Source organism: Gossypium hirsutum, chromosome A03 (genome assembly GCF_007990345.1).
Source record: "Gossypium hirsutum isolate 1008001.06 chromosome A03, Gossypium_hirsutum_v2.1, whole genome shotgun sequence".
NCBI classification, from domain to species: Eukaryota; Viridiplantae; Streptophyta; class Magnoliopsida; order Malvales; family Malvaceae; genus Gossypium; species Gossypium hirsutum.
Genome location: NC_053426.1, coordinates 13139422 through 13150518, shown reverse-complemented (window position 1 = coordinate 13150518; position 11097 = coordinate 13139422). Strand labels below are relative to the sequence as shown.

Here is an 11097-nt window from a genome sequence, read left to right as displayed (position 1 = left end):
AGAATAGCTTCTCACTCTCACTTAAAATGGGTAAGATCGACAGATCATATGATGCAATGTGTAGAAGGATACCAAAACCCAAACCAATACAACAATTATAAACCATAATGATAAGGATCGTAACAAAGACGGATAAAATGTAAAGAAAGGATCTCTATGATGAAAATACAATGCAATCCTAAAAGAAACACGTCAGTACAAAAACATAAATGACAAACAGAGCACCTATTTGGGTGACCACTAGGATTTAGTGTGGCTCTACCTAGGGTGGGCTCTCAGGGCTCATTATATGTGGCTCGGTTCTAGAGTAAAGGTACTTGAACTGGAAGATTCCTCGATTATCACCCATTATAGGCTCATACAGACCGAGTTTAGTTCAGGGGAATACATTTCCCTATGGCTGCACGGAGATGAAAATCTCATGAAGACATAGGTACGGATGTATCCCAAAAGCGACCCACTATACTACACGGAGGTGAAAACCTTACGAAAGAGTAGCTTCTCACTCCCACTTAAAAGGGGTAAAATCAAGCGATCGTTATGCAATATGATGTGCGATAACTCTAAAGGACTCAAACCACAACAAACATATGAGATGACACAAAAAAATGTAATAAAAAGATTGTAGACTTTCAAATTTGATTTTTAATTTTTGACAACAGGACAAAAATTAATCAATTTATGGCTTGACTCTCTAATGTTGTCCCCAGTGGAATTGCCAAGCTGTCGAAACCATTTTTTAATTTGAAAAACAGGAGTCGACTTAAAAATAAAAATGGAGTCGCCACCGATCTTTTTTCGAGGTGTGATCGGATCACCTTGAGATTGATCATTTTAATAAAACATTTTTGATTTATTAATTCAATGATTTTGGTCTACGAAATTTGAGAAAAAGGGTTCGGGAGTCGGTTACACACGAGGAAGGGTTAGCATCCTCGTAATGCCCAAAATTGGTACCTAATTGATTAATTAATATCTTAATGTCGAAAACTTGAAAAGATTTTAGAATACGATCCTTTTATTTAAAAGAACACTTGGATAAATTTAATTGGATGCTAAGACCCTCTTATTTCAAAGAAATAAAATGTCATACCCAGTGAGTTAGGATACGATATTTCACATTTTCGAAACTGAGCTTGTCTTTTGATTTTTTAAAACTCATGCAATGGAGTTTAAAAAAGGATACTCAATTATTTAGGTCAAATGAAAAATCGGAATCTAGTAAGTTAGGGCACGATTTCTCAAAATTCCAAACATATAATATTGCATTTATTTTCTTAGAAATCCTTATCTCGAGATACAAAATGTCATATCCAGTGTGTCAGGACACAACACCTCGAATTCCTGAGAATAAACTTTTATTTGAAACTCGTATTACGATTTTAGAAGGATATTCCGCTATTTAGGCTAAATGAGAAAAATCGAAACCCAGTAAGTTAGGGCACAATTTTCTGAATCCTGAAATACGAAATAATGCTTATTTAAAAAAAACATAATTTTAAATGTATCGGGTAAAATGTAACATGATTTTCGTGGTAGAATGGAAAATAAATTAACGTATTTACATGCATAATAGAATAATAAATGCGTTAATGTAAATAACAATACAAAGGAGAAAATTAATATAAAATAAAATAAATCAGCCAAAAATAGAAATAATAATAATAATAATAAGCAGAAAAAACTAAAACTTAAAACGGAAAAGGACTAATATTAAACAAAGAAATAAATAAGCATGGTAAAAAAAAACTTAAAAACAATAATATTAAAAATAATGATTATATTAATAATAATATAAAGAGGGGAAAAATAATATTATATAAGAAAATATAAATAAATGATAAAATAAAATAAAGGTATATAAAGTTTTTAGGTAAATAAATAAATAGAATAAAAATATAATAATAGTAGTAATAACAGTACAAAACTAGTTAATATAGTACCATGATAATAATAAGAATAATAATAATAAAATAATAAAAATAACAATATGTTACTAATAATAATAATAATAATAAGTAAATAATGGTAATAAATATATATAATAATAGTAACAGTAATAAAAAATATAATATAATAAATATAATAATAATAATAAGTAATAATATATAATAATAACAATATTAAAAATAACACACTCTCCCTCCCTTCTAAATCCGGCCATTGGTTCGGCCTTGCTCTGATCACCGGACCCCTATGAGCCGCTGTCGGCGTCACCGTACACGGCGGCTGGACCTAAAAAAACCCTTTTTTCGGCAATTTTAAAATGGGTTAACTTCTTCTCATTTATTTTTACTTTCGTATATATAAAAAAATAAAATTGAAAGGAAAAAAATAAACAAACAAAACTTAAAACGAGAATAGACAAAAAAAACACTTCTTTTGCTTTGATTTTTGATTAATCTCGTGTATTTCTTGTATTAAAAGTCTCTATTCGAATCTCTCTTCTTTTTTCCTCAAAAAAAAGAACCCCCTTTACAATAGTTTTGAATGACTTTTATAGCCAAATTTTATAACTGGTTGCCTCTTTCTTTTTGCAGGCAAATAGGGTGATGGAGTTAATGGAGTGGTTTAGTGGGATGGTTTAGTAGGGTGTTAATTGGACTGTTAATTTATTTGGTGTTTTGAGCTCGGGCAAAATTTAGGCTCTACAATGATTATATGTTACACTATAATACTAACTTTAATTCTTAAATTCCTAGTTTGATGCATTATTTTGCTTAATTACTTTAGATTGTTCCAACTATGAATATGTATCATATAAATATGGATAGTGTACACAATGTTAACAAATACACATATTTCCCTAAGCATGAGGCTTCTGTTATATTATAAGTAAAATTTAAAAATATTTTTTAAAAATATTTAGAATTAAAATTTAAATTGATAATTTTTATAAATGTTAAGAGCTAATTTTTTTTTTAGAATTCAAATTAAAATAATTATTTTTTGTAAACATTGAGGACTAAATTTGTTGAATTTTTTTATGTTTAAGATTGAATTAATATGTTTAAACATTGGAGGACTAATTTTGTCATTAGACCAATAAAAAAAACTCACGTCAGTTATTAATGACTAAAATATTTATTTTCAATAAGTTTCGTAACTAGATCAAAAAAATAATAATAATTGAATGACCAAAATAGACAAAAAAAAATCATTTTTATAGTTGACCCAATTTTATTTTATATTTTTAAATTATATTTAACAAACCCAACTCAAATAATTTATATTTCAAATATAATCATGAATCCTACGTATTAAAGTTAAAGCATATTTCAAATATAATATTTTCAAACTTTTTCATAAATAACCCAATTAACTTAAAGATTCTTTTAGTATAACAACACCAATATATATTCCTAACACAGGTCATGTTACAAATTATTTACAAAAAACTTCTCTGCAAGAGGCACCCCTCCTCAATGCGGTGCGTCTGTATATAATATAATAGAGAGTAACGGTAATTTTTAAAATAATTTTTTTAATTAATATTTTAATATTTTAATAATTTAACAATCATATTTCATACTTTATTGCCTTCATAAATTTAGACTAAATAAAAATGTTTTAACTATTTATTTTATATAAAAAAAATTTCATCCGCTAATATTTAATAATATATAGATAATTTTAAATTAAGAAATTTATAGATAATTTTAAATTAAGAAATTTACTTGTTCAATTAGTAAAATATTAAGTCAATAAATCTATATTCTTATTTCAGCTTTTAATTGAGTTCGTATCATCCTTAATCGGATCACTAACTCAGTTAAGGAAATTATAGAAATATCATTTCGTAATTAAAATAAGTTATATTATTTGAGGGTATATATACTATTATTTAAGGCCTAACTGAGTTGGTATTATCCTCAATCAAGTCAGTAAAAACCCATTAAGTGTAAAAGTATTATTGGTTCATTGAATGCTATTAACTGAGTTGGTATTATCTTGAACTAAATATGATTAAATTATTTATTATTTCTTTATTCAATTATTTTTAATAATGATCATACTGAAATTTAATTAAAATAACAATAATCATCTACACAAAAAAAAATCTACTGAGGGTACTCTGGTTATTTTAGTTTTTTTTCCTTATACTATTACAAAATCATTCCATTCAGCCAAACATAAGAATACTATTACAACTCTATTCCATTATAGTTTTATTTCATTATAGCAAACTAAACATAATGTTAGTTTACTACTGAACTAAAATTTTATTTTAATAATTTTATACAATTTAATTTTATTATGTACACTTTATAACTTCCATCAATTATATATTGTACATTTTAATATTTTTATACACATTTTACTGTGAACATTTTAATATTATCTCGACATTAACTTGAGATTAACAACACAATGATAAATAATTTAATTTAATTTTTTAATTTTAAAATAATACTTATTATTAAATGGGGTAAAACTAGTCATTTTCTAAATGCACTAAATCTTAAATTCAAAACAAAAACTAGAGTTTCTAAATATCAATCTCAACTATTTTATTAAATCAAATAAATTTGAATTTACTGATTTTAGGTATGAATTTTATTGATTGCATGATTCTTTTGTTTACTTCATTAATTATCTTGGATGTTATTTATTAGGTTAAATGACGTTTAAAACCTTTCAAACTCAATTGAGCCATTAAAGATAATTTAATTAACTCAACTAAACCTTTTAACCTTTAAAATTAATAATTAACCATTAAAGAGAAACGCCAGTCATATTTGGATTACTTTTGTCACATTACACACTAGCATTGTGTCACATGACCAACACTAGTATTATATATAATCATTAAAAATTATAAAAGTTACAGAAAATCATAAAAAAAATACAAAATAATAATAATAATAACAAGAAACATAGAAATGTGCAAAAAAATTATAGAAAAATATAAAAAAAACTATTATAAATGACAAATTATAAAAAAAAATTAAATTTATTCGGCCACTTTACAAGATTTAAATAAAAAACCACAAAACCTAATGTTTAAATCGAGTCTGATCTGCCTAGGAACACTTTAAATCATACATAATGATCCCCAAGTTTAACCCAAATAGTTAATCCCTTTCCATTAAGAAGAGACTTTACGCAATATCGAGAATCAATCCCTAGTGATTATGATTATCAATATACTACCCCTAAGCTTCTACCTATCTTAAAAATAATGCATCCATAAATAACCAACAGTAAGGCCAGAAAACTTCACTCAAGCTTATAAGATTTACGGGCTATAAAGAATATTTATATATAACAAGTTAAAAACCAATCATTCTTGCAAGACAAATGACCCTTCTATCTTTTTCTCCAGGGGCTGCGATAGAGGAAAATTTAGAGGCGAAAACATGCCATTGAAACTAGAAGCAGGTGCAGGCTTGAACTCATAAGGACCTTCCTTCACTCCCCACACCTGTTTAACAAACAAAATTATATAATGGAGATTTTAACATCATAGTTTTATACCAAATAAGGTGAGTAGAAGAACCAAAACCATGAAATATGACCTGATTTCCTTCATCATCATAGCCCCTATCCCAGGTATGTATTTCGTTGTTCTTCAAAACCATAAGTTCAGAAGTGAAGTGTGTTGCTCCATTCTAGCCAAATGGTGAGAAAAATATGGCAATTAGTGCTTGCTAGTATAGCATCATTCACTGCAATAGAAAAAAATTCATACTAACTACTTCTTACTTGAACCGTTTCCTATGTTAGTTGAACTCAGATATGAGTAGGAGATATACAGGTGTGTGTCTGATATATCTCATTTTTAAGTTTTATCATATATTTGGAAAATCATACCCCATGCCAAAGTCTGATTATGAGAGACACGGATGCTTACAACCTTGGAAGGTCGGAAAAAAAAATTCAGGAACGACAACATGATTGACAGAGAGAATAATATACCCATGAATTTGGGAAGCCACCTGGCGGAGTTGAACCTTCATATAAACAGCGTTTCCCCCTCTCACAGCGATTAAGATATATAGTTGTCAGAGGTTCTGCAATATCCTGTTCATAGAATATAACTTTACAAGAAGCAAAATTACCATTGCCAGAAATGACCAAAATCTAGACATTCAACTCAAATTTATTGGTCAAAATTCTTATTGCCAAACTGCTAATGGTTACCCAACCACTAGCATGCTCTAAGAAGGCAAGAACCTAAGCATGATAAGTTATGACAAGATAGAAACAAGTACCAAGCACATGACAACGGGGAATATCTACAAATTGCGAACAAGAAAATCAAAGTCATATGGATAGATGCTTGCACACAAGGGAATAATGTGAAAAGGCCTACACCAATAACTTCTTCAGGTAGTGGACGTTGATCCCTTGGGCGGTCACAGAAATTCTTGTAGTCCTCCACATCTCTAATCGCATATGAACTTACCTGTGCCAGTAAAATACAAGTTAGAAATCTAAAATCCCAGCTAGCTCCAAAGACATCAAAGGAAGGCAATAGGTTATCAAAGAAACGATGTGGATATACTCAATGTAAACAATAATAGTAGAACAAACTGGCATTGCTTACAGAATGTATTGATCACAAACCCCTCAAACATAGGGAGATTCTTACACTGTGTTCCTTTTTTTCTTTCTCTTAAATCCTAAACATGACATTACTCAACCGTGAAGTTAGCACCTTTAATAAATCAGTGTAGAAACAAACCTCAACATCGCATTTCAGATCTTTTGGACAAGGCTTCACCATGAGAAACCTCTGCAACCAAAAAACTGTCAGACTTGTATGAGGTAAAGGTGTTCCACCAAAAGTGAGTTACGAGATCAAAGGAAAACACAGAATAAAAAACATAAATATAAAAACTTAAGGTATTCAATTATCATAGATTGTCTGATCAGTATATCTTCTTGCATGGTAGTTTACCTGCCGAAAGGGTTTCTGAGGAGTCCTCCAAAACGCCTAAACCAAAAGAAGTGCAAACCACTAAATTGTTGCATATTAACCGAAAATTTTAAGAACAAATAGATTGAATTGGCACTGAGTTGAAAAAAAACCTGTTCAAAATATAAAACCTTTGAACCATCCACCATCTCTGTTGCAGGGCAAGTAAGTATTCTGCAATTATCAAAATTTCTTAAAATTTAGATGTATTTAAAGCATCAGCTACCGAAAAAATGAACCATAACATAAACTAAGAAGCGAGGCCTTATTTCTTCCAAAAAATAAAGTATGCTGTAAGTAATATCGAGCTCAATCAACAATCATAGAATCTAAAATTAACTTCGTTTTTCATCCTAGATACAGTAAATAAATAGATAGTACCTGAAATTGAAGTAATTATCTGGGTCTCTAGAGGCTTGCTCCCTCGAGAACTACCATTAAACATGAAGAAAGAAAGAAAATAGACAATAAAAAAAACGATAGAAAAAAAAGAAAAGAACGCAGAAAAAAAATGAAGTACCTTTTCACCGCTAAGAGAACGGGCAACGATTTTAGCATGGTCCCAACGAGTGGTGGATTTGGTCAACCTCTTGAGCAAAAAGGCGCCGCCAATTAGAACCAAGGTCTTCACTACCAAACCTCGAGCTCGGCTCCATCCATTAGGGTCCGAACCTTTTGCCATATATTATAATGATATAATTCCCCAAAATTCAGAGCTCATCCAAACACCCACATCTTAGACCAGCAGAAATATCGAAGGAAAATAATAATCTAGATTTCTCCAGAAATAAAGGGCGAGCCAAGCCAAAAGTGAAAAAGTAGGATGGATATTCGAGATTATAATTTGTTTAGAATTGATACATAAGGGTTTGGAGTTTTTGGGTATATTATTGGTGGTGTTGGGCTAGTGTTTACCACGTTTCTCCTCTCTTTTTCAGTTTTCACGCACTGTCTACCACTCTTCTCTGTTAGGAGATTTTTTTTTAGGGTTAATTTAAATTATATATATATTTTTTTGTGTTGTGTGTATGCGCGCGCGCGTGATAAAGTGGTATCTAAATCAAGATAGTTAGAGTTGCACCGTTTTTTAACAAATACATGCTGGAATTAGTCTGTTTAAATATACCGTTTTAGATTTATTAATATTTTAAAAAATATATTTTATATACGTATACGAAAATATTTACAAATAATAAATAAATGTCAGTGAATAAATTTTAAATATAAAATATTTACTTATCAATAAATTCTACAAATTAAAATCTATGACTCAATAAATTCAAAATTAACAAGAAAAAAAGCTGAAGGGTAAAAATTTTTTATTTGATAATCCGGTTAGTGGTTTTTTAATAATATTGTTTTTTTATATTTTTAAATATGAAAATATGTCCTAGAAAAAATACTTTAAAATTATGTTAAACTTTACTTTTCAAATGTAGTCTTTTTTTATTGGTCAATACATTCTAAATAGTAAATAATTAAAAAAATTTATATTTTTAATATTATTTATGCACCTTATGCACCATGTTTTTGATCAATGTGACCGGAATGAACCGACCATTGCCCTAAACTACTTTTTTTCTTAAGTTGATACTTTGGTTAGTTCAATCGTTAGTTAAACTACTAAGTCTATTTAAAAAGAATTTTAACCCACAAATTAGCACCTAAACTATACTATTTTCCCCAAGTTGTTACTTAAAACTTTTTTTTTGTACAAGTGGTACATAAATTATTCTTTTGTTACACATTTTACACTAAAATATTATGTAACGACCCAGTCAAGGCTGTCAAAAAGTGCATTCCCGAGACTCCGTTCCTGTAATTAGGACTTGTAAATATTTTTAATAAATATTTACGAAGCTAGTTGTGTAGTTAATTAGATTTCAGTTAAGCGAATTTACTTGAATTAAAAATAATTAGGTATAAGGACTAAATTGTGTATAGGATGAAAGTTGAATTATAGATTAAAGAATAATTAAAGGGACTAAAGAAGCAATTCTTTCTTATTCCATTAAGTGGATGACATTAGTGAATTATTTATATAATTTATGTGTAAATTTATTTTATATATTATAATAGTCAAAGTTAAATTATATTATAATATTAAGAAAAATTAATAATTAAGTAAATGTATATATATTATATAATAATTAATTAATGTATAATAAAACAAAAAAAAAGAGAGAGAAAGCCATAGACAGAAAGAAAGAAAAAGAAAGAAGAAAAGAAGGAGACGCACGGCTTTGGATCCAATTTTTTAAAGTTCAATTGCTAATGTCGTACATGAATCCTCGACTAAAAAGGGGAAAGATAAAATCAATGTCAAATAGCTCGAAACTCACGGTTTGTATTTCTATAACCCGAACCTTGTTATTAATTGTTGTATTTTTATTTAATGCATATAGTAAGTGGTTGAGGTGAGTATTTGGCACTTTGATATTGAATTGAATTAAAGTTGATTGAAATGGATTGAATTGGTATATATATTATGAATGTATTGATTATTTGAATTGAAATGAATATTTATGTGTATATGTGATTATATGAAAATTTTATATTGGATATTGGTTGTTTTTTAAATGTGAAATTTGGCATGCTATAGGATAGGAAGAGTTCAGGGATTTCTTTGACTTCGATTCGATGAGGTACTGGGTGCCAATTTACTTTGGTTTAACTGATGAGACACTAGGTGTCAAATTTATATAGCGCTGGGTGCAGTTACTACTTCCGATTTATCAGATTAGGCACTAGGTGCCAAACTGGTGTGTTGGTTGGATCTGTGTATCCATCCGAGTCCGAGCTGTGTTAATAGGGGTAATTAAATAAAATAGTACTATGATTGATATTAGATGATATTATATGTGAATTGAAAATGAGATAGTGATTTGAAACATGAAAATGAGATACATGAGTTTTGTACTCATGAATTGGATATGGAATGGATAATGTTATTGTTTAAATGATATGTGGATCAAATTGTGAAAAGTTATTATATAGCAAGTGATGAGAATTGAGTATGATATGAAATGATGTATTCATGAGTTGAGTATTGAATGACTAATGCCATTGTACAAATAAATGTGATTTGATATGTGAATAACTATTTATATAACAATTGTGTGAATTGGGACATTTTTTAACAAATAAAATATGATACCATATGATAGTCATGAAACTAGACATTAATATGTGCTTAAAATTCAATTGTGCATATTATATTATCTTGTCTTTAAATATTTGGATTATAGAAATACCACTGATTTTTAATCAACGTACGGTTTTGTTTTTTTCGTGTGCAGATTAGGTACTTCACTTTTGATCGCCGATTTAACATCCAACAACGATTCCAAACTCAAATGTGCTGATGCTTATCTTTTGTGTCAGCATGTATCTAAGATGTCTAAATGATAGTTATTTTGTGGATGAATTATAAATGTAATGTTGATTTGGCATATACATATAAACATGTGTTTGTGTTTAAAGCCATATTATGGCCTGGTAAATTAAACCAAATCTAGATATGTGTATGTGAATTTAAGTTAAGGTTTTAGGTAGTTTTGAATTAGGCCAAATTGATGAATTTTTGACATGTTTATAATTTTAATTTGGTTGATGTATTGATGATATAAATGTGGTACCAATGGGGCTACATTGATTAGGCACCTAGGATGATTATTTTAGCATGTTTTGTATGTGCTTGATCGTGTTTTGGACATGTTAAATGAATGGTTTTTGAGTTGTTTAATGTCCAATCATATAGGAATTGGTAAATTTGTTGTTTAAGAGACATTTTAGGTCCACACGGCTAAACACACGGGTCTGTAAGACCATTTCAAAGGGTACATATTTGGCACATGCGCGTGTAGCTTGACCGTGTGACCCAAGTTAGAAAGTTACACTGGTACAGACACAAGCTAGGACACAGCCATGTGTCCTACTTCGAATCCTCACACGGCCAGGCACATGGGCGTGACTCACACGGCCTGGCCACACGGCCGTGTGAACCTTACAGCTAAAATTTTTCTAACTTTTCCCTAAAATTTTCAAATGTTCTCGATTTAGTGTCAAATCATTTCTAAAGTGTTTTCAAACTCTCAAGGGCTTAATATAGGACTCTATGTATGTTAATGATGAATCATTTTATGATTTTTGAAATGTTTGAAATGAATGATTAG

General features: G+C 29.1%; 1 protein-coding gene across 1 annotated transcript; it reads right to left on the bottom strand.

The window, feature by feature from the left end:
• Nucleotides 1–4935: 4935 nt before the first annotated feature.
• Nucleotides 4936–7932, bottom strand: LOC107886179 (chromophore lyase CRL, chloroplastic). The gene is made up of 9 exons (XM_016810034.2): nt 7443–7932; nt 7304–7353; nt 7036–7096; nt 6905–6940; nt 6689–6739; nt 6317–6409; nt 5920–6024; nt 5520–5612; nt 4936–5425 (listed from the first exon to the last, which is right to left on the bottom strand). Exons 1-9 carry the CDS (start codon nt 7602–7604, stop codon nt 5285–5287), a joined length of 792 nt encoding a protein of 263 aa, XP_016665523.2. The 5' UTR covers nt 7605–7932; the 3' UTR covers nt 4936–5284.
• Between the last annotated feature and the right edge of the window lie 3165 nt (nt 7933–11097).

Bases quoted from the DNA above. Each gene is read 5' to 3' on its own strand.
- LOC107886179 (XM_016810034.2), bottom strand. From the start codon at position 7,604: ATGGCAAAAGGTTCGGACCCTAATGGATGGAGCCGAGCTCGAGGTTTG. The intron at 6,740-6,904 runs GTAAACTACCAT...TTTTGGTTGCAG, and splicing joins CTCAGAAACCCTTTCGGCAG to AGGTTTCTCATGGTGAAGCC. The intron at 6,025-6,316 runs GTAGGCCTTTTC...TTCTATGAACAG, and splicing joins TACCTGAAGAAGTTATTGGT to GATATTGCAGAACCTCTGAC.